At 41.1% G+C, this 24,432-nt stretch overlaps 1 protein-coding gene across 1 annotated transcript in view; it reads right to left on the bottom strand.

Moving 5' to 3' along the window:
* The window catches only part of TBC1D8B (TBC1 domain family member 8B), a 783,045-nt gene that overhangs the window by 385,107 nt on the left and 373,506 nt on the right, over window positions 1–24,432 (bottom strand). The window contains exons 8-9 of the mRNA XM_069212396.1: window positions 3,831–3,968; window positions 3,029–3,179 (exon numbers count right to left, since the gene is read on the bottom strand). Of these exons, the coding sequence (XP_069068497.1) occupies window positions 3,029–3,179; window positions 3,831–3,968 (289 nt within the window). The remainder of the gene's footprint in view (window positions 1–3,028; window positions 3,180–3,830; window positions 3,969–24,432) is intronic.

Here is a 24,432-nt window from a genome sequence, read left to right as displayed (position 1 = left end):
CAAACACAAGTTACAGACCAGATGTTGATCTGTATATGGATACTTGTTATGGCATTTTGGACAGAAGCGGAATGGGGTCCGTTCCATCAGCCTTGAAGAGACACGTGGCCGGGCCGACCAGGCCCCGACGGGGATGGAAGAAAACCCCGAAGGGCCACCGGAGCTCTTCTTAATTCGGTGTCGATCTGTTGTAACTAACCCGATACCGAACGCAAACAATACCGACGATTTTTCCGAGATTCTAACTAACTTTCCGACCCGAAACACAGAGCGAAAAGGAACACGTCCGAACCCGATGGCGGAAAAAAAACAATCTAAGATGGAGTCGACGCCCATGCGCAATGGAGTCGAAATGGGAGGAGTCCCTCGGTTTCGTGACTCGAAAAAAGACTTCTTCGAAGAAAAACAACTTGTAACACTCCGAGCCCAACACCAGATGGCGGGATGTGCACAGCATGTGTATCTGCAGCTACACATGCCATTGAACATATATATATATATATTTTTAGTTTTAGGTGAAAACAGTGCCATGTAGCACAAAGCGACCACTTGCGGTTATCTGGTCACGTTAGACTGGGAAAAATTCACAAGTTCAAGCCGACGACGATGGAGCATAGGTCAGATACAGACACCAGTTTAGTGCGCCTTAAGAGTTGCCTACTTAAAGTCCACAGTCCATGCGAAGAGTTCTGTTCGTGCTGGGGGGCACCGAGGGGGGAGGTTACCAGGGCGAGGAGCAGGTCGAGCGTCACAGAGGGTTGTCACTATATTGTGAAGGGCCCGTCATCGCTGGAAGTTCGTATTGGTTGATCGTCCTGAACAATTGCTGTCGGCACGAAGTGCGGAATTCACATTGGCAGTCATCACAGACGGTTGTTGCAACGTAAAAAGCAGGTCTTGCTGAAGCTTCGCATTGGTAGAGGATTCTCATTGTGAAGCGGGCACTTTGCAGTCATGAAGGACCCAAAGGTTCTGTAAGTTCACCTTTTTCTTTTCAGGAGGAGTTCCCTCTGATGCCAGCCAATGGTCCACAAACTGGGTGCACTTCTTGGGGACCAGGACTCACTCCAGCAGATTCTGCTGGAGCTTCATACTGGCGGAGGATTCTTTTCGCAAAGAGGTCACTTTTCAGTTGTGAAGGACCCAAAGCTTCTGTAACTTTACCTTTTTTCTTTCAGTAGGAGATGATGCCAGCCAAGAGTTCACGACCCGGGAGCACCTCTTGGGCACCAGGACTCACTTCAGCAGAAACCAGCATCAGGGCTCAGGCAGGTCCAGTAGGTGCTGGTCAGCTGGGCAGTTGCAGCAAGGACTCTGGATGCTTGTGTGTTTGGCCCTCAAACTGTAGATCAGCCAACTGACTCTTGAAGTCACCCCGCATACGGTCAGTTTAAAGCAAGCAGGTCCAATCCTTCTTCAATAGGTAAGGCAGTCCCTCTTCCTCAGACACCAGTGCAGTTCTTCATCTGCATCTTTCACACGCCCAGGAGTGTTCTAATGAGAGGTTCTGAAGGTACCGTTTGTATACCTGGTGCCAGCCTTTGTGCGGTTAAATTCCCCGACTCACCCTAAAAAATGGTTCTGGTCACTTTTTTTCCTAGCTCCCAAATGTCTGGATGTGGCAAAGGCAAGGGTATCTCTGGAGTCTACATCCTTTGTGTGTGCTGCAGGCAATTCCATTTGAAATGTAATCAGAGAAGGGTACAGGAACCTCGCAGAAAGGTAGCATGTCTCTATTTGATCTCAAACTGGAGTTGGCAGTTGTTAAGTGTAAGAAGGTAGCTCAGTGTTAGTCTGTGGGAGATATGGGCCTTCCAGCTGTGAAAAACAACTTTAGGAGTTGCACTGTGAGAGCACGCAAAAACTTTAACACATGTCCTAATTTGTACCTACTATGTATTCTGCACTAGGGGCAGCCAAGGCCTAATTTAAGGGTGACGTATACATCTTAAAAAGGAAGGGTTAGGCATGGCAAATAGTTAATTTTCCAAGGTCGAAATGGCAGTTTAAAACCGCACCACAGAATGCAGGGCCAGGCCTGGGACATGTTTTACATTGCTACTTTAGTGGGAGGCATAATGAGTGCTGCTGCCCACTAGTACCATTTCATTTACGGGCACTTGGTACAGGAGGGACTTGTTGGCAGGGCTGACAGGAGTGCACACAATGAAATGGGTGTACGTCACTGTCAAAAACGCTTCCTTTTCACACATTTTCTCCTCTCTGTGATGTTCTATGATTAACTTAAAAGTGCTGTTGCTGGGACATTTTACAATGATACATCTTGGGTTCTCTGAGGGGGAAAATGTAACCTCTGGTAATTAACTCACTAATCCACAATAGAATAACTCATTATTGGATGTACAACTCCATTCACTTGGGTAGTTTACCAAAAACATTTTACAAAATATTCTAAATTGATAACCTAAATGGCTTATTTACACCGAACTGTGAACTAGTTAAATCTTTAAGGTCGTAGGTGAGCAAAGTCTCCAGCCTAACATTATAGTGTAGTTGTACCATACAGATAATACTGTCCATGCAATCTAGCGGTAGGATGAAAATATCTAACAGTTGTCAATTAAGTCATAAATACATTGACTCTGACATGAAATCCTGACTCTTACTGATAAAACTGTCAACAGTAGCATACATGCCAACACTTTAGAACAGGAAATTAGAAGACTTTGGAAACACATCGGGAAAATGTATTTTTCCCATTGACCTCTATTGAACTAGAGGGAATTTTATGTGGGAGACACTAAAATAAAGCTAATTTTTGCTGTATAAATTGGACGTATTCCGCCTGAATCGAGCCTATTGGCATGTATACAGAAGGCATACGTGTATATCTGAATAAAAACACTGGAACCACTGAGACAAATAAAAAAGGAACAGCACACCAACATAAGTACGCTGCTTACAGACCTTCACATGTATATAAAAGATACATTGAAAGCATATGTATTGGTACTGCAAAGTTAGGGACACAGTGTTAGAACTTCAGTTCAACTGCTCAATATTGTACCTGAGAAAAGCAGCCAAAGCTCGCCTCTCAGCGTTTCTGGAATTCCTCTCACAACTAGGTCGCGTGTTCTCTTTGCTCGAAACATGCTTACACCTCTTCCGCATTCTCGAAAAAGAAAGTTCCAGGACTGTTCCTTCATCTTTTCTTTCAACTGTAGATAATAAAAACAAAGCGAATGCTCCAACAATTTCAAAGGGTTTCAAGAATATACTTTTGCATACGAGCACAATGTTAGATATGCGACTGTGCCGACTTTAAAATAAACTAGCCATTTTTAGCAACGATTTTTAGCCAAAAATGTAAATTATGAGTTTAGGGCTGTGATGTGATGGTGGCGAAACTACTCAAAGGAGAGCTTGTTAACGGAGATGTGTTCTGACATTCCATAGGAAATGGAGGGTCTACTTTGGATGTTGTTAATAATGTTCAAGCAATGGCTGCAGCAGAGATATATGCAACAGTCCAGCACTGTGGGGCATGAGAAGGACATGATCAGCTGCTCTCAGGAAACTGTTCGGGGGCACTGGCAGCCCAAGTCCCTTTAGGACAGAACACTCGAGTGAAAGAGAAAGTACAATAGTGTCTTCTCTTTGACTGACTAACCACAAAAGCACTGGAAGTTGCAAAAGACTTCTCATTTTATGCCCTTTGCAAACGAAGGCAAGTAATCTGGTATCACAAAGGTGAATGTATGTCATGATATGGCGGAGGGTAGATATTCCTTGATATGTAAAACCATAGATTCAGTACTTTCATTTTCACAACACTGTGGAGGAGGCTGAAAAGGATTTTATCCACTTACCATTTTTGGATCGAGGTTCTCTGAATCTTGGGGATGAAAGACCGTCATCAGTGCTTCGGTACTCACTGCCTTGCTGTTGCCTTTCTGATCTGCCATTGACTGGCCTTCATAATAATTTCCCATATCAGGATCGAAAACCTGTAAAATGGATGGATGCATTGGTAAACCATTTCGATTAAATGGTTTTCACTTTTTTATTGCATTCGGTAAGTGCAAAAATGTCTACACACTGTACATTATTTATTAACTTTTTTATTTTTTTATAAAGCTTTGTTCTGCCCATTGGTGTCTCAGACCACTGTCCATATACATACAACAATTTCACGAGGTTTGGTCTCATGCATGCATTTAACCGTGCAGGATTAAACTTGACTCAAAGCAAAAAAACATTTAGATAATAGTGGTAACCATTTAGAGGAGAAGTAGATGAAGAGGAGAAAAAAGGACGAGAGAAACAACACCATACACAAGTAATGGCAAAGCCAGAAGCTCTTGCATAGCAAGAGCTTCTGGCTTTGCCAGTGTGTTTTAGCCATGTTGTTGGTAACCAGAACGGCTGCTGTTCAGCATGGCTAAAGGTTAGTGGCATAGAGGAGAATCTTGTGGAGTGGAGTGACAGAGGTGTGCACTGGAGTGACATACCGTGGAGTTGTATAGAATGGCATACTCTGGAGTGGAACAGAGTAGAGTGGATTGGTGTAGAGTGCACTGACGTGGAGTGTTGCAGAGTAAAGTAGTGTAAAGTAGTGTAAAGTGCAGGGGCATTGAATTCAGTGACATACAAAGCTGCATCAGAATGCAGTGGCATAAAAAAAAGTGTAGTGAATAGTAGAATGCAGTGGTGCACAGTGAAGAGGTGCAGAGTGGAGTGGCGCAGAATGCCGTGGAGTAGACTGGCGCAGAGTAGAGTTGGGTGCAGTTACATAGGATACAGTGGCACAGGGTGCAGTGGCACAGGGTAGTGCAGAGAGGAGAGGCATAGAGCTGAGTGATGCAGAGGGCAGTGGCACAGAGTAGAGTCGAGCAACAGAATGCAGTGGTGTAGAGTAGCACAAAGTGGTACAGAATAGAGTATAGTGCGTTGGCATGCAGCAGCGTAGAGTGGAGTAGTGCATAGCAGAGTGGCGTAGAGTTCAGTGGTGAAGGATGCAGTCTTGCAGAGTAGAGTGTCACGATGCAGTGCTGAAGAGTGAAGTAGAGTGGCGTAGAGAGCAGTGGCATAAAGTATAGTGATGCAAAGTAGAGTGCAGTGGCGTGGAGTGTTGTGACAGAGTGCAGTTGCGTAGAGTGCAGTTAAGAGTAGAGTGATGTAAAGTGCAGTGGTATAGTGCTGAGTGGCACAGAGTAGATTGTTTCAGAGTAGAGTGAAGTGGCATACAGTGGAGTGGTGCAGGGTAGAGTGCAGTTGTATAGAGTGGCGCAGAGCGTAACGGCGTAGGAGTACAGTGGGGCATAGTAGATTAGACTGACGTACAGTGGATTGGCATAGAGTCCATGAGCGTGGAGTGCAGTGTTGCACAGTGGCATAGAGTACAGTTGTGTAGAGTGTAGTTGTGCAGAGTAAATTGGTGTGGCCCAGACTGGAGTGGTGTAGAGTACAGTGGTGTAGAGTGACAAACAGTGCATTGGCATAGAGCAGAGTGGCAGAGTAGAGAGGCGTAGCATGAAGTGGCAGTGCAGTGGCATAGAGTGGAGTAGTGCAGTGTGCAGTGGCGTGGAGTGGTGTAAAGTGGAATGGTGCAGAGCAGAATGCAGTGATGTGAAGTGGTGCAGAGTAGAGTGGGGTGGCGTAGAGTGGAGTATTCATGTTGTGGTAGCACACTGCCATTACAGAAAACACATTTTCAATTGAAATGACCATTACATTTGCAGAAACATACAGTTTTACTAATAACACTATACAGCGTACAGACGAAATGTGTGTAAGTTGCATCACCAAGTTTAATTAATCATTTTGATCATATTAAATTATTTGTTTCCAACACACTTCGGAAATAACAAAAATGTGCTTTATTTGTACGTTCATTATTCTGATATATTCTGAAATACTTACACAGTTCATTTAAATGTTGTTGTGTACTAGAAAAAGCTCTTTCCTAAACCCAGTGTCCAGGAAGATTGTCACATAAATCTTCTCACTTTGAAGTCTGAGAAAGTAAACAAGCGCCCTTGGAAGATAGCACCTGACATCTGACCTCAGTCTTTGAATGCACAGCAAATGTGAGAAGATAAGAACACAATTATAAGGCCTGTTATCAGAAAGCAAATTCATGAACGAATACAGAAAACATGGTTTCAACAACAGAAAGGACAAACTGAACCTGGAGAGCCTACAGCAAATAAATCTAGCAGAGGAAAGGCCAGAAAGTGTGAGTTACAAACCACACGCCCAGTGGTAATCAACAAGCAGAATACATTCCTAGATCAACTGTCTGAAAGTCCCCAAGATGTCTTTAGCAAACCTGGGAGGCTGCAACCTGATAAAGCAGGGATCCAGACTATTCATTAAGAGATAGAGAGCAAGAGGGAGTTGTGAGACACTTAAAAGCTTTTTGAAAAGGAGCGTTTGATCTTTTTCCAGAAACTGCCTCTTGACATCTGATGTTGGCTCCAAAAAGGGGGGGAAGAAGAGAGGCACACACCAGAGAAGAATTTATGGGCTGCTGAGTTGGTTTTGAATTGATTTCTAGAAATAAGATTTCTTTGCTCCTTAAAGTTTTCATCCTACCTGAGGTGTGAAGGTAAGAATAAAGATAGTTTGGTTGTGTAAGTTGTAGGGTTTTGAATGTCATACAGGCAGGTTAGAATGTTATTCTTGCCTTAAACAGTGGTCATTGGAGGACTGTCAGTATTAGTAGTATGGTGGTCAATTCTCCTGGTACCTGTGGACAAACACTTAGAAGAGTAGAAGAGAACTTTTAGTTTTGCAAGTGTGGTTTCTGTCACTCTGCATGTAGCTAAATTAACTTTGGAGCAGGAGTCTACCATTCTGACCAGCTGCCTTCAGTTAAACAGATAAGAGAGGAACACTGAACAGAGCCAGAATAACTCATGCAAGTCTCTGGGATCTTGATAAGCTTCTGAAGGTTGATGGTGGCAGAAGTGAGAGACCTATACAGCACCGACAGCAAACTAGCGTAGCAAAGGCCCAAACTGAGCAGACTTAACTTGATTCTATAAGTAAGTACTGGAGAGATTTTACAGGCTAAGTCCACAAACCTCATGTAGTTTTGTACACAGCTTCTATTTCAAATTACAGCACCATATAGATTTTGCGTCTCTGCATAGCTTATGGGTTGCGTAAGTGGCAAAAGTGCTACAGATCTTAGATATTAATGTAGTCGCAAGATGTCTTAAGGTATATCTTTTCGGGAGGAGCTGGATGTTGAGCAGCTCACCCATGCCAAACAATCTTGTGATATACACTGAATAGAGTATAAAATAGAGTATCAGGGAATGACTTCAGGCAGCGAACCTATTTTCTGCTATACTAATGATACATGAAAGAAGATGAAAGAGGAAAATGTCAATTGAATCATAGGTTACAGGGGACTAGCACCCAAGTCAAGAATGAAAATTATAAATATCCATGGGAAAAAAAAAAAAAAAGTTAAAAGTAACGTTTCAGTTAGGTATGGCAATAACATCTTATTTTGCATTGAAAAAAAACTTCAAAAATTTACTGAAAAAATAAAAATGTTGAAATTACCTCATAGTTAGGTGAAAATGTCAATTTAAACATAATATTTCAAACTAAAAAAAAACAACGAAATTTAGCAGTTATAGTTATTTCAAGTAACTAAGACTCGTGCCCCCACTATGCACAGTGTTGCTGTCAATGATGTCAGTTCGGTTGTCATCGGTAGTGTGGTAAATGATGCAACAGAACATGTGGTGAGTGTTTTAACATGTGAGGTCATAAGCAGTTCCCTGCATGCAACCCCTCCCCTTGCTGCACGTCCTTTTCCTGTTCGCAGACACCCAGGCACTGCCCTTTCCACCCACCAACTTTTCTGATCCTGCGAGGGACTTACAGGAGGAAGAGTAGTTCCCGAGCTCCCGTGGGATACCTGCAAGGGGTCCAAAGGCCACGCTCACTCCCGTGGGATACCCGCTGGATCCCCACAGAAACCCAAAATATTATTTTTTTCTAATTTTGCCCCGGGGAGGTTCCACACTGACCCCCGCACAAATTCCAGAAGGCCAGGGTACCCATAATCTGCTTCCATATATCTCATGTTTTTTTATTTTCAGAATACGGTGACTGAGTCCTGAAATGCTGGCCACAACAGTTCTCTTCATGTTGCAGCCATCCAATCTGAGCACGAGCTCCCGTCAGAGTTCGTGGGAGCCTGTTGCTCCCTCTGGAGTGAGGCGGCCGACAGGAAAAAAAAAAAAAAAAACTTTGCCAATCAGATCACTCGATTAGTTAAAGCTGCATCTTCACAGGACTCTCAGGAGCATCCTGCAAACCAAACCGTCCAAATATACAAAGTTTTTTCTAACCTCAATTTCTCAAAAGCTACTTAACGGATCTCCACCTGATCACAAAAAGCATGGTACTACTGTTCATTTCTCCTATGGAAAAACGCATGGGGAAATTGCATTTTAAGACATTCCTTTTTAGTTTGTGCGCAAGCACTCTGAAGTACTGTCTATCTGTGCGCTTTTAAACACGCCCACCGCATGCCCATCACTATCACTCATTCATGAGCGTGCCTTTCAAAAATCCTTTCTTATCATTGGTAAATGCTTTCCGTTTGTCCCTCGTTAGGGCAGTTTTGTTCCCACCTTGGCCAACAACCATGTTACATGGATAATTGCACATTTGCCAATAATTTTGACTACCAGAAAACTTCTTTTTCCTTTTGTCTCTATTCTTCACGGTCACGCTCATGGGGGACGTGGCACTTTGAATTAGCTTGCTGATGTCAATTGCTTTTCAATTTATGTGGCAAGAAAAGTCAATTTAGGAATTTACAATGCTAACAGCTCTAACTCGAGCACACGCAAGACCCACTGCAGTGCAAATGCTTGTTTCTTTTTTACTCACCGCAAAACTTCACAGAACGGAGCTAAGGTAGATTAACCTTTTTGGGGGGAAAATTTGGTGAAGATTAATCAAATAGCGGTAACGTTATTAGCAAGCCAAAAAACGCTCTTCTTATAGTAACTATGTCCTAACTATAATTACAGCCGTCACTGAGTGAATTGTTCATTTTAGGAAATTCTACTAGCATATACATGTCATATTCAAGGATGGCTACCTCAAACAGTGAGAACACTAAATCCATCAAAAGAATACCTTTCACCCACTATGAATTGGGTGGAATGGAAGGAATATTTTGTGAATTATATTACTACATTGGAAGATGAAGGAAATACATTATCTCCTGAAAGGAAAAAAAATTAAGGCATTGACCAGGGTCTTGGGGACTACGAAGATATAATTAGATACAAAAACTACAGTGACAGTACAGGGGTGTTTTTGCCAATGCTCTAGCAGACTTACATGAACATCATTGCCAAGGTTATGCACAGCTGTCACTAGTCATACCTCTTCAAAAGGAAGCAGGAAAAGGAAGACCCAATTGAAGACACAGTTTTAGCTCTAAAGAAATTGGTATTGAGCTGTAGGTTTGGAGATTCTGAAAAAACTCTGTATTGAAGGAGATTCATGGTTAAGGGATATCTTTACACTGGTTAAAAAGGGTGATTTGTCTGAACGTTGTACAAAAACAACCTTAAATTCAAATAAAAGAGCAACGTATGACTCACAACATAAAGTTTCAGAAGGAAAAAAAATCCTGGAAATAATCAGTCAGCCAGTCATGTTCTCGCTGCAGAAGCACAAAGCACACTTCAAGACATAACAAATGCCCAATTAAAAGTGTTAAATGCTTTCGATGAGGAATAATAGGCCCCTTTTCACTTGTGTACAACTGGCACTTGGAATATAACTAAATAATAAAGCAAAGTTACTTGGTTGTTGAGCTAGGCTGTGCAGCGAGGATTATAACAATGAAAAAACACCTCAAATGTCTTATATGGGCTAGAGGGAAATTCACAGTTGGAAACCACATAAATAACAGCTGGTTTTCGTAAACCAATCAAAGGCTTAGTCAACCTTCTAGGGATTAAAAAACAGGACCTACAAGTTACACACGGATCTCTGCAGCAAGAGTTTAGCTGCTCACTAATGTCAATGGGCAGATTAACAATCTTACTTCCTTAGAACAATGATTCTCCCATGACCCTGCCATAAGACCATAACTGTCTGACACGGCCGACTTTAGGGCGGTGCGCCTGGTGCACATGCACCGGATGCTGACCTGGATTGGGGTGCACTGACCTCAGTGGGGAGCTGTGTTTAGCAATGATTTACGAAACTTGCGATTTCAAAGCACCTGCTGAAAAGTTCGTGTTAGTGTGATTAATGTTCCTGTTAGGGAGAGAGATGGGAGTTTTGTGTAGTAGCAGCTTTGATGTGCCAAAAAGTAGCCCAGAGAGTTAATGTGCCTCCTGCAAAGAACAGAACTATAATTTATGTGGATAACTGAGTGGATTGGTAAAGACAGCCTTTACCAGCGCTTTAAAACAAATCAATGTATGTGAAAGAGGGAGCTATGGAGAGAGGAGGGCACTTTTTCAAGGTGATAGTAAGGGAAGCTGAGGAGGTTACCGTGGGGTGAGGGATGCCAAAACAGACTGTCGCATAGGACGACACCAGCACTAAAGCCTGCCCAGCGGTCTGACCCATCAGAGAGAAGCAATGACTGCAGCTACGTTTTCAAGACATTCCATTATGGAATAAAAAATAAAATCGTGCTCACAGCAAAACAACATCTTATAAGCTACTTGGGGCACAAAAATGTTTTTAGTACACACAGCGGGCTGATTAAGCAAATAATGGTAACTATAGTCACCCACAAACGTTTAGGAACCATTGATTAAGGGGAGTATTTTCTTTCAGCATCAATCTTTCCATAAACTAGAATTGTTTAACTACATAGGGCGTGAAGTGTGGTGCTGAGCACGGAGCCCTAAGTAAAACAATTCTTGAACGATGCATGTTCTAATTTAGAAGTGGAACCAGAGTCTGTGTCAAAATCAAAATATTTCACCAAAAATATTAAATATTCTATAAAGTGCTGCAATTAATATCTCTGAGCAACGTGAGGCTTCTGAACTCCTTCCATCTTCAAGGACGCTGAGTAGGAACGTTGGAAAAAAAAACATTCTTTTTCTTTCAACTAAAATAAATGGCGCTTGTTGAAATAAACACTGGGGAAGGGCATGCTTTACAGAAGCCTTGTCTAGCACCCCTGTATATAAGGAAGGTTTAACGCGACAACTTGTCCAATAAAAAAGGACTGCATGTCACCAGGCTCAGACAGATCAGTGCCTAAAATAGACATGGTTCCTGTGCTGAGTGACATATGCTTTAGTTAGATAAGTAAGGCCAGATGTACGACACAATTTTGCTGTCACGAAAATCACCTTTTACGGCTGCAAAATGGCCTTGTAAGATGTACTATCCCTATTTTGCGACTCAGTAACCTGTTACAGACTCGCAAAATAGGGATTGCAACTCGTTATTAAGAAGAGGCATTTCAAGGGCTGCCCTTCTAATAGCGCCTCGAAGGCCCATGAATGAATGTTTTGTGAAGAAAAGTGCAAACAAATTTGAAGAAGAAACTAAGAGGAGATCAAGATTTGAAGAACGATTTGGAAAAAAGAAAGTGTGTTTCAGATGTGGCAGTAACAAACATTTGACAGAAGCAAGAAACTGTCCAGCTATTAATACTAGATGTTTTAAAAGCAGGAAAATAGGACATTTTGGAAGAGTATGCAGAATGTCAGATGAAAGCAAATTCAGAAAGTCTGTGAATATAGTAAAGGAGAATGGAGTAGTGAATAAAACAAGGGATGTTAGTACACATGAAGATGATGAACTGGAAGTTTTGGCAGTTTAGAAAGGAAACACATTGGTATGTACCCAACATGGTGTGGAATGTGATGAATACAATCCACCCAGATGTGTTATTGAAAAGAATGGAGAACAATTACATATGTGGGCAGACTCAAGTTCACCATTTACCTTAATAGACAAGCAAGTATGCGAAGGTTTAAAGAATAACAAGCTTAAACCTACGGATGTGGAGCCGGAGAGATACTGCGGTGGAAGACTTCCAATATTAGGGTACTTTGAAGAGGAACTTGTATTTAAAAACAGAAAGACATGTGGAAAAGTATATGTAGTGCAACAAGGGAGGTCGTTACTCGGATGGAAAGAGCAACGTGCATTGGGGGTCATACTGAACCCAAATCACCCGGAACAAGTATTGTTGACAGAACAGAATAGTGAAGAGAAGTGGGTGACGAAGTTTCCTGAGTTGTTTAGTGAAAAACTGGGTTGTCTCAAGGGCTATGAACATCAAATCATTTTAAAGGAAGGGGCCTTGCCAAAAGTGCACAAAGCTCCAATGGTGCCAATGGACCTGAGGAATAAACTGAAAGAGGAACTTCAAAGGTTATGTAGAGAAGGTGTAATTGAACCCATAGAAGTATCCGAATGGTTAAGTCCTGTTGTTATAGCGAACAAACCCGATGGAAGAATTCGGATGTGCATTGATTTGAGGGACTTAAATTAAAGTATGTTGATGGACCGGCACCCCTTACCAAGCATAAACAAAATATTAACCAGTGTTAGAAAGGGAAGGTATTTTACAACATTGGGTTTATAGGTGCGTCTATCGAACATTTCTTGGCACTTAACCTCGGTCATCACAACCGAAGGAGCGTTTCAATGTGTAACAATGCCTTTTGGTCTAGCTTCTGCAGTAGTTCAGAGAGTGATGCACAAGATTTTGAATAACATGAACAACACATTAGTCTTCCAGGATGATGTACTAGTATGGGGAGAAAGCAAGCACATAATGAGGTACTGAAGGAAGTACTGGAAAGATTGGAAAAAGCAGGACTTACCATCAGCAGGACTAAGTGTAAATTTTGTCTTGAAGAGGTGGAGTACTTAGGGCATACGTTGAACCAAAATGGGATAAAACTGAAGTTAAAATTAATGGATACAATAGAGAAGGCTCCCTCTCCTCAAAATAAGAAACAACTAAGATTGTTTCTCAGCTTGGCAGAATATTATACAAAGTTTGCAGACAAGATGCATGTGCTGAGAGAATTAATGAAAAAAGGTTGCCATTTTAAGTGGTCCAAGGAGTGTCAAGAAGCGTTTGATTTGGTTAATAATTCAATAATAAATGCCATCACACTGAAGCTGAACAATCCAGAAGATAAGACTGTGATAGTGGCAGATGCAAGTAATTATGGATTGGGAGCGGCATTGTTGCAACAGCATGAAGGGAGAGAGAGTGGTAGCTTTTGCTTCGCATACATTGAGGGGAGCTGAACTGACTTATTCAACTATTGAAAAGGAGGCGCTGGCAAGCTGGTGGAGCGTACAACATTTTCACACATATGTTTGGGGTACAGAATATGAACTACGTACAGATCACAAACCATTGATAGATATTTTCACCACTAAAGGGGCCAGCAAGGGTACACCTAGAATTGACAAGTGGATATAAAGACTTCAAGAGTATACATTCAAAATGAAATATGTGCCGGGAATAAAGAACATGTCCAGATTGCCAGTGGATGATGAAGAAAAATTTAAAGACGATGAGTGGATGGTAGCAGATATATCAGATATGTGGGGAGCCATAGACAGGGAAGAGTGGAAAACTGCTGTAAAATCAGATAGTGTGTTAGAAAAGTTATAAAAGAATTACCGGTGGTGAAACAAAAGAATTTGGATGCTGAACTAGATGTATTCAAGAATGTATGGGAGGAATTGTTAATCCTGGATGGTGTAGGGAGAAGGGGTGACAAACTGGTAGTACCCGAAAGTTTAAGAGTAAGAGTACTGAAATGGATGCATGAACGTCATGGCGGCATGTCTGCCATGAAAAGGAAGATTCAAGCAGATTTTTGGTGGCCATGATAGACAAACAGATTGAAAGATATGTGAGGGAATGTATTGCATCCACATGTAGTGATAAATCACATGTGTTGCAAGAGTCAGCCATTAAATCATTGGAGTTACCAGGGAAAGCATGGGAGAAGGTGGCAACTGATATATGTGGTCCATTCGAGTGTCTGTGCTGGTCAGACAGGTTTGCCATAGTCATGATGGATTATTATTCAAAGTGGCCGGAAGTGGCACTTACGAAACAAGTGAGAACATGTAATGTGATATCATTCTGTAAAGAGATATTTCGAAGGGAGGGATGTCCTGGGGAAACGGTCAGTGACAATGGTCCACAATTCACGTCTATTGAATGTGATTTTTTTTTTCAAGAAGTGGGGAATTAAACATTGTAAGATACTGCTGTATCATCCGAGGGGTAACGGAATGATTGAACGATTTAATCGAGTGTTGGAGGGAAAACATTCAATTAGCTATGTTCAACAACTCCTGTTAGAAGAATCAGGTTAGAGACATGTTATGGAATTAAAGAACCACTCCACAAAGTGTGACTGGCGAAACACCGTTTTTGCTATTGAGGGGAAGGGTACCGTGTACTGTGGCGGTACCAGCCTGGATGGTTAATGAAAAAAAGTGTGAGAATATTCACCAGGAGATTGGCGAAATGGTGAGAAAGTATCAAGAACAATATGAATCAAGACACAAAAACAAAATTAAGAAGAAGCAAAAGGTGCATGAAAAAGGAGCATGGGTGAGAGTAAGTACAGGGAATATTGCAAGGAAGGGTGAATCTAAATTGTCGGAACCTAGATGTGTGACAGCTGTGAAGGGAAGTTGTGTATAGTTATCGGATGGCAACCGGTGGAATATAAGAAGGATGGTAAGGTGTACTGATGTGGAAAAGAATGAATGGTTGAGGAAGAAGGTGTTGACTGAAATACGAATTGCAGGTGTTAAAGTAAAAGAGGAAACAAGACTGCGGTAAGAGGACCCAGTGAAAGGATCAAGGAAAGATCAAGGTCATTGAGAGACTGTGTATGCTATTAAAGCATCAGTATTAGGAATTTACATTTAAAAGTTAATTAGTATGAATTGTATTGAGTTATTTTAGGATATGGGATGTGTTGTATTCTTATATGTTGATTGTGATTCTACTCTGGAACCCTGCTGTCTCCCAGCAACTCAGTTTGACTTCTGGAATGTGGGGATTCCAGAAGGAGGAAGGAGCGGTTGGTGAGGAGGACAGCTGGGCCAGGGGTTGCGACTTTTTGTGAATAAAGCCAGTACAAAGGAACTACGTTTACTGTCTTAACAGTAACATTAGAATCACCAATAAGGTCTTAACAAATGTAGTATGTTCCACTACTGCCACCAAGGGGTTCTGGTGACACCATAAACCAAGAGGATGTCAAAAGAAAGACTGCAATCACGCTGCACACTTCTTTCGCTGGCTCAGGGCAAGGAGATGGACCCATACTAACAGGACAGCAACATAGTCAAATTCAATTGCCCCTATGGCACTACTAAAACCTGAGTTTTAGCGTGGTTCAATTTCATGAAATTTGTTGACATCTATCAATAAATTTGGGGGGTTGGGGGGTAATTGGCCACCAAGGAATTGCTGGAACTAGTAAGAAAAAGCCTAAAAACTATTTGGGTATCATCAGCATACATACAGTTTTAAACCACTATTTGATTCAGCAAGGGAGCAAAAGTCAAATATGGATATAAATCAAAATGGGGGATAGAACTGAGCGTAAGTAACACCACTATTTACCGAAATAGGTTTAGATTGCTTTAGACAACATGATCATTTATTGATGCTATATAAGATAGCAGGAGAGCCACTTAAGCACAATTTCTGAAAAGGCAGCGTCTCGGAGTCTAGTTAGTAGGATGGCAAGATCAATGGTCTCAAAAACTTTGTAGAAGTCCAAAATAATTAAGACCTCTTCCTCACCTTCATCTTTCAGCCACTGGAGATCATCAAGGACTTTGATTCAGTACTTTTATCTGCAGAAAATCCTGCATGAAAAGGTTCCAAGATATTACTTTCCTAAAAACAGTTCTGGATCTGGCTAAACACAACTATTTCCAGAAGTTTAGACCAATTTAGTAAAAAGTGCTATTCAACAAATGAACTGCGTTTGGAAGTACGCACAAAGTTTCTCTTCTTCACCCTGGTGAAATGGTATATTTAGAGTTAATATGCAAAGTTGATACATTTGTAAGATGAAAAGGAATATATATTTGTTCCTTGTTTTTATGATACACATTGAAGACTTTGGAAAACTGTCTCTGATATATTAAAAGATGGAATATCCAAGGCTCCAGTAACTGCAATATTATTTAGAAAATGTCTATTAGCTGAACTATATAGTTTAACAATTATATATATATATATATATAGTAACACAACGCCGGTCCTATTGGTTGCACTCCAGGAGAGTATCTCATTTTATTTCAACACAACACCTAAACCACCATCGACGCGTTTCGACCAACAGGTCTTGCTCACAGCTCATGAGTGCATTTTCTATGTCTCACATTTATACTGTTTAAATCACATCCATAATGAGGCATTATGGGATATGTAGTGTTATTTAAAAAACAACTGATTAAATCAAAAGTTTGGTTTGCAAATTGCATGCACAGCCAGTAAACAAACTTTCAAGCCCATTATTGAACTAATCTGATGTGCACAATAATATTCCTCGTCATATCTCACGGTCCTTTGCATTCTGATATATAATTTTAAATACACAGCCTATTCAAATATTATACTTTTCGGTCTAAGTGACCCTAATATTATATCAGGCTATATTCTATGTATGTGTGGCTTCAACTTAATCTGTGATACCTTAAATTTAATACCACATTCTTCCATTAGTAACAGTATAGATAATTATTATCACATTATATGTACTTTTACTTCTCCCAGGACTCAGTGCCCAGTTTTTCAGCATAAGTCAAAAGTTTTTTATTATTTTTATAACTATCTGTTCACCATTATCTCTACTTGGAGTTTGACACATACCTCAAAGCTATTATCCACTTCTTTTCATATGTTAGTGAATTGGATAGATACCCTAATCAATTATTTGATTGTTCTTACTAATTAAACTCTACATTTACAGATGACTGTATAATTCTCGTCCCCATTTAATCCTTTAGGAGTCTTAGTCCTTAGTTGTATGATTAACCGTTACTCCAAACGCCAAAGTGTCAACTCCCAATTTCCACCTCTTTTATCCTTGTCAGCACTTGCAATGCCAAAGTATCTCATGTTTGTCCAGTCTGTGTGTTAACAAATGCTTCGACATGGCATAGTTTACATCCTTGTTCTGTACAGCCGTAATATGCTCCAAGATCCATTTTTTTAGGGGACATATAGTACTTCCCACATAACGAAGTCCACAATAGCATTCAATTATATAAACCATATAAGTGGTATTACATGTGACCCTTTTATTGATGTTTGTCTTGTTGCCTTTCGAGTCTTTGTACTCTTTTGTATTGACTCCTATACGACATGCCTTACATTTACCACAACATACAAAACCGTTTCCTTGAATCGTTACCCAGTTCGACGGTTTATTCATTTGGAAATTACTCATTACCAGGAGATCTTGTAATGAAGGTACTTTTCTGTATGTGATCTTAGGTCTCTCTCCCAATGACTTTCCAATATCTGGATCCTTTTTTATTATAGCCCTGTATTTGTTAAGAATGTTTAAGATTAGATGATTTTCTCTACTGTATGTCATCACCATTCTTATACTGGATTCTTCATTGTTTCTTATAGCCTTTGTATTCAATTTGTTTAATATTTGAGTTCTTGTTAAGGATCTTGCTTTTCTCCTCACCACATTCAATAGCTCTATATTTTCTCTGAATAAATCTTTGTTTACGGAAATCACAAAAAGAGGGACCGGGAGATTAGTGGTCCAGTGTACAGTCTCCCAAATGACATATAACAAATATAGAAGTACACTGTTCCAAAAAGAGCAGTGAGGGGAACCTTTATCTATAGGAGTAAGAGCCCTCAAGCATCACATTTGGATGCATGGGGTCATCATCGGGAAACACTCCTCGTAAGGCCGGTGTTGCAATGCATAACGGGCTCCCCGGGGGGAGCTCTTAACCGTATTGCAGATGGAATTAAGTTGAAGTACTCACGCAATAATGGAGAGAGAAATGATAAAATTGGTTATCCATCTACTTATTATAATCATAAATTTTAATCAGTTGTGATAAGATGGAGACCAAGGTTAAAAACAGAGAGAGAGGCGAAGGGTGAGTAGTAATGCTCACGTACTCTCAGCATTTAAACAAGAGGAACTAACAAGTTGTTGTCCTACTTGATGAAGGGTCTACATGTTTCGCGTCTATTGGCCCAACAGGGTCCGCTGACGCTTCATCAGGATAACAAAAACTTCTCCAACAAAAATTAATTACCCTACTCGGGAAAAAGGATAGTCAAACAGTCACTTGCTTTAGTGCGTCTGTTATGTCAAAAAGGTCGCCCATCCCCGGTTTTAGGAGAGAGCTCCTTGGGATCGCTAGTCAGAAGCTGGAACTGACGTTGATAATGCGTCGTTCGTAGGTTATTTGAACCTACCCTGCCGACCGCGTCCCGTTATCAGAACAAGAAGTGAGTCTCCTAAATAGAGGCGTGACCTTTTGTCCTGAAAAGCACTTTGAACAACGCATTATCAACGTCAGTTCCAGCTTCTGACTAGCGATCCCAAGAAGCTCTCTCCTAAAACCGGGGATGGGCGACCTTTTTGACATAACAGACGCACTAAAGTAAGTGACTGTTTGACTATCCTTTTTCCCGAGTAGGGTAATTAATTTTTGTTGGAGAAGTTTTTGTTATCCTTGGTCCTGATGAAGCGTCAGCGGACCCTGTTGGGCCAATAGACGCGAAACATGTAGACCCTTCATCAAGTAGGACAACAACTTGTTAGTTCCTCTTGTTTAAATGCTGAGAGTACGTGAGCATTACTACTCACCCTTCGCCTCTCTCTCTGTTTTTAACCTTGGTCTCCATCTTATCACAACTGATTAAAATTTATGATTATAATAAGTAGATGGATAACCAATTTTATCATTTCTCTCTCCATTATTGCGTGAGTACTTCAACTTAATTCCATCTGCAATACGGTTAAGAGCTCCCCCCGGGGAGCCCGTTAGGCATTGCAACACCGGCCTAACGAGGGGTGTTTCCAGATGATGACACCATGCATCCAAATGTGATGCTTGAGGGCTCTTACTCCTATAGATAAAGGTTCCCCTCACTTCTCTTTTTGGAACAGTGTACTTCTATATTTGTTATAAATCTTTGTTTAGTTTCAGCAATTGCACCTCCATTTCCTTTTCAGTTGAGCAATTACGCTTCATCCTAATAAACTCACCATATGGGATGCTTCTGTTTAATGATTTAGGATGAAAGCTAGATCCATGCATTATACTACTTTTTGATGTTACTTTACGATGTCACTTTACGATGTAATGTGGTCTGGATCGTACTGTCTTCTATATATACTAGCACATCCAAAAATGTACTATGGATGGTACTAATATTGCATGCAAATTGTAAGCCCACCTCATTGTTATTCAATTTTTCAAAATATTGCACGAATTCTGTTTCTGTTCAGTTCCATATAACGAACAAATCATCAATATACCGTAACCAAATTACTGCTTTCTCTGCATATTCCTCATTATTCTCTCCCCAGGCTGTGTGTTTTTTCCACCAACCCATGGTAAGGTTTTCGTAGCTCGGTGAAAAGGAAACTCCCATTGCCGTCCCACATATTTGTGAGTACATCTGATGATTGAAGAGAAATACATTGTTCCTAAGACACAACTCAATCATCTGTATTAACATTTGTGAGTGTCTCAGTTCCTTTATGTTTCTCTGTTGCAGGAAATACTGTACTGCTTTTAAGGCCAATTCATGACTTATAGATGTATCTAGAGATATTACATCTATGGTTACCAATATGTATCCTTCTTCCCATCCTGTCTCAGCCAATATTCTGAGAAAATCACCAGTATCTTTTATATACGCAGTAAGATTGGATACCAGAGGAGCTGGAAAATAGTCCACCTATATTGATACATTCTCATATAAGGATCTACAACTTGATATTATCGGTCACCCGGTAGAAAAATATATCGTAGGGATTATAGGATTGTCATTTAAAAAAATAATTTTTCACCGTCATTTAGCAGACCTTCACTCTACCATTTCTCAAGATGTTTATTCAGCTCCATCGTTCATGGGATTTGTTTTTAATTTTAAGTAGATGGTACTCACATTCAATTGGCGATATGCTTCTTCCAAGTAATAATCTTTCTCCATAATCACCATATTACCTCCCTTGTCAGCTGGTTGATCTCCAGATTAGAATTGGTCATTAATTCCTTAAGGGCTTGTAGTTCTTGCAGAGTGATGTTCTCGATTCTGTTTATATGTTTGATATTTTCCAATTTCTCTATTTCTTACATTACTAGATCGTAGAATATATCTATTCTGTTTCCCGGGGATAGGATTGGACAGAATTTTGATCTTGGTTTGAAATCAGTATGTTTGTGTCCTTCCGTATTAATTTCCAATTCTTCCAATATTTGAGTTTCAGATAACTCATGGACTTCTAGGTCATTCATCAGATGATATGCCATTTTAATATCTGATGTTTTGTCAATGATCAAATTAGTTGCTGCAGGTCTCCTGGCATCCTGTATTTGTTCTTTACATACTTGGTTAGTAAAGAATTTAGCCAATTTTACTTTTCGTGTAAATTTATATAAATCAATTATAGTCGCTACATAGTCAAAGTGCTTTTCAGGACAAAAGGTCACGCCTCTAATTAGGAGACTCACTTCTTGTTCTGTTAACTGGTGTTTTGAAAGATTAATAATTATATTTTTATCTTGACATTTATCTATTGATTCAATCTGTCTTTTTGTCTGCTCCTTAATGGATAGCCTTTGTTTTTTCCTGACCCCTTTCTTGTTTTTTGGCATTTGCTCGGTTGGATGTATACTTTCTTCCACGTCCTTGCCTTTGACCTCTGCCCCTGCCTCTTGGTGTCCTCTGATCCATAAAGATCAATTACATTTTGTCTAAAAAATATGTTTTCCTTATGGGCATGGCTGCTCCTTAGCCTTCACTTACATCTGTTTCCAACTCACTTAATGATATATTAGGTGATTCTACCACCTCATTTTGACCAATTGTAACCAGTTGCTTTAAGAAGTCAAATCTCCTGGCAAATGTTAAGTTCCTACCAGTATTATAATCTATTTCATCTCTTTTGAACTTTTTCTGTTTATGTTCTTCTAACAATTTCTCATATTTGTCCAAATTTACCTCCATTGCTTTCCTTAATTTATTGCTATCCTTTTTTTGTTTCAAAGATATAATTTTCTATTTCCCTCATTCCTTTGAGGATCTCATCAATGTTCTTTTTTAGCATATTTAATACAGGGAGTGCAGAATTATTAGGCAAATTAGTATTTTGACCACATCATCCTCTTTATGCATGTTGTCTTACTGTGAGAAAACAGGGCTGATTGCAGAGGCCCCATAACTTTTTGCCCCCATTTTCCACTTTTTGCTGGTGTTTTCCTGACTTTAAAGGTGCCCTGGGTACTGCTAACCAGTCCCAGGGCCTGTGCTCTGTGTAAAATGGATATGCAAATTAGGCTAATTGTAATTGGCTAAGTTAACCTATCTATAAGTCCCTAATATATGGTAGGGCATGTAGGTTTAGGGACCACAGCATAGGTGGTGCACACCTAGGTGCACTGCTGAGGTGCCCAGTGTCATTTTAAAGGCAGGCCTGCCTTGCTGGCTGCTTTTAAATTAAAATTATATGCAAATTCGACTTTGGAATTAAAGGTACTTCCAAAGTCTTAAACTACCTTATTTTTACATATAAGTCACCCCTAAGGTGTGCCCTATGTGCCCCTAGGGCTGGGTGCCATGTAACTATAAGCAGGGACTTTATAAAAATAGATTTATAAGCCCTGGTGAGGTAAAAACAGCCAAATTTGTTTTTCCCTCATTGAAGTAAATGGCCTTCATAGGCTAGAATGGGCAGACTTTATTTTAAATTTTAAAGTCTCCTTAAATGTTGCATACCAAGAATTTGGTATCAAATTAATTGTTGTAATAAATCCTACAACTTCCAGTTGTTGGATTTAATATAACTTGTTCAGGTAAAAAGTTTAGACTTTACCTAAAAAGTTGCCAATTTCAGCTCTGCATTGTTTTTGCTGCTGTGCTCTGATTGGCCAGCCTGCAGCAGCTTCTGCCAGGCTGCCTTGATGAGGTGTGAAGTGGCCAGGCTTCACACAAAGGAATGTGCTTGGGGGAGAGAATCTCCCCTCAGCAGATGGTGAGGCAGGAAGGGGGAGGGCTGCCAAACTGGTCTTCAAAGGCAGAGAAGGACATTTGCAGCACCCAGCAACACCCCCACATCCTGCAACCCCAGACAATTAGGTGCCCCCTTGATTAGATTAGGAGAGGGCAGGAGAGGGGTGTGTTTATGATTTTTAGCCACACCAGTGGGTGGGCTCAGCCAGATGTAACCTCCAAAAATCAGATTCATCCATGTTGGATTTTTAGAGACTGTTGCCTTCTGGGATGGATTTTTGCCACACTTCCCAGGAAGTGGTCATCACAGGGGGACGACCCTGTTCCTGATTGGAGAACCAGGGCCCCCCTGCTTTTCACCCAGGAGCAAGGATAAAACTGGCAGACCTGCACCCACGCCTCAGATCCCCTCCAGAATTCAACAAGAAAGGAACTAAAGAAGAAGAAGGACTGCCCTGCTGGACCCCTGGCCTGCACCTGGACCCTGCACTCAGAAGGACTGCACCAGCTGCACACTTGGGCTTCACCACAAGAAGGACTTTGCCTGGCTTCAACTGGTTCAAGGAGGGACTCCCTGTTTGCTACAGGTGAAAAATTGCTAAACCAGAGCCCCCTGCACCAACTCCTGAAGAAAGCGACCAGCTGACCACTGTCCAGTGGCCAAAAAGGAGTTTGCGCCAGGTGCATTCTGGGAGTTGAAGTCCGCACCCCCCAAGCACCATCACAGAACTTCTGGACCCTTGGGGTGAGCTGTGGACCCCAAAAGAACCTTAAAAGAACATCTGGGTGAAGCCCCAGAAGTTTGGAAAAGATTTGAGAATTTTTGGAAAAAAGCTCCAGAGAGGGACCGACCCGCCGCGGAAATTCTAGCCGGCTTGCCTCAACCGCGACCCGGCCTGACTTCGTGGTTCGTCCCGGTAAAGAAAAACATCCAAAAAAGAGACTAAGTCCGAACGTAAAAAGTTGACCGGGACCTCCCAGCCATCGTATCCGAGAAGGGCTCCATGGACGTCGGATCAAGATCCAGGTTTACCCCGGTCGAAGGATTTTCATCTCGAAAAAACGACTAAGTCCGAAGGTAAAAGTCTCCACCGAGGAAACCCACATCGCGTATCCGGACAAGGGCTCCAGGAGGTCAGATTCAACTGGCAGGTTCGTCCCGGTGAAGAAAAACTTCAAAATAAAGACCAAGTCAGAAGGTAACTTTTTAACCGAGGCCTCCCGCGACCTGTAGCCGAGCAGGGCTCCATCGCGGTCGGCCTGAAAGTTTGACTTTGCCCCGGTCGAGGTGCAACCAGATGACCCGATTGGCGCTTTTTGTTTCTAAGCGCTAGAAAAGTAATAATTCTTTAAAAATTCATATCTCCGGTTCCCCTGAACCGATTTTAATCGTTTTTGTGTCATTTTAAAGATAAAAATATAAACTATTTTTATAAATTGGTTTTGGATTTTTAAACTGTTTCCTGTGTTTTATTTAATTACTGTTTTGTGATATTTGAATGCTTTACACTTTGTCTCCTAAGTTAAGCCTTGACGCTCGTTGCCAAGCTACCAAGGGTTGAGCTGGGATTAATTTACTGAGACCTAACTGTACCTAGGTGGAGGTTAGTGGCTTGTTGCTAGGTGTAGGTACCTACCTGCCCTACCAATAACCCATTTTCCAACATAATTGGAAGCAGCGACGCGATCCTGTACTTGTGTTCAATATCACGTTACAGTTTTAGGTAAAACAAATTAAAAATCCTTTAAATTGTCCTAGTGCAAAAATTGTTTTTAATTTTTCATTTGGATTAATTTCAATTATTGAATTTTTGTAATTTTTCTAAATTCTTGTTTCCAATTTTTGCAAAAAGTTTTTGTTGACACAAAACTAGGGAACCATGGAGCTTGATCTGGCTAGCCTACCCACACTGACAGTAGTCCAGCTTAGGGGGTTGTGTATTGAAAGAGGGTTGCCTGCAACCACTGATCTCAGGAAGCAAATCCTGATCACATCCCTGACAGCATGGGCTGAGGCCCAAGAGGTAGAGTCAGAAGAAGCTCCAGAGGAGGGAGAAAGAAGGGAGGATGCTAGCTCTAACCACTCAGGGGAGGGAAGGCATCTGAGCCCAAGTGAGGATGAGGAAGAACGGTCCTCAGTAAATACAGTCACTAGGGGCAGATCCAAAGCTAGTGGTGGGAAGGGGGTCCTTTCAGGAGGAGAGAACCCA

This window comes from Pleurodeles waltl, chromosome 2_1 (genome assembly GCF_031143425.1).
Source record: "Pleurodeles waltl isolate 20211129_DDA chromosome 2_1, aPleWal1.hap1.20221129, whole genome shotgun sequence".
Classification (NCBI taxonomy): domain Eukaryota; kingdom Metazoa; phylum Chordata; class Amphibia; order Caudata; family Salamandridae; genus Pleurodeles; species Pleurodeles waltl.
The sequence above is the reverse complement of the archived record's forward strand: the minus strand, read 5'-3'. Positions and strand labels throughout refer to the sequence as shown.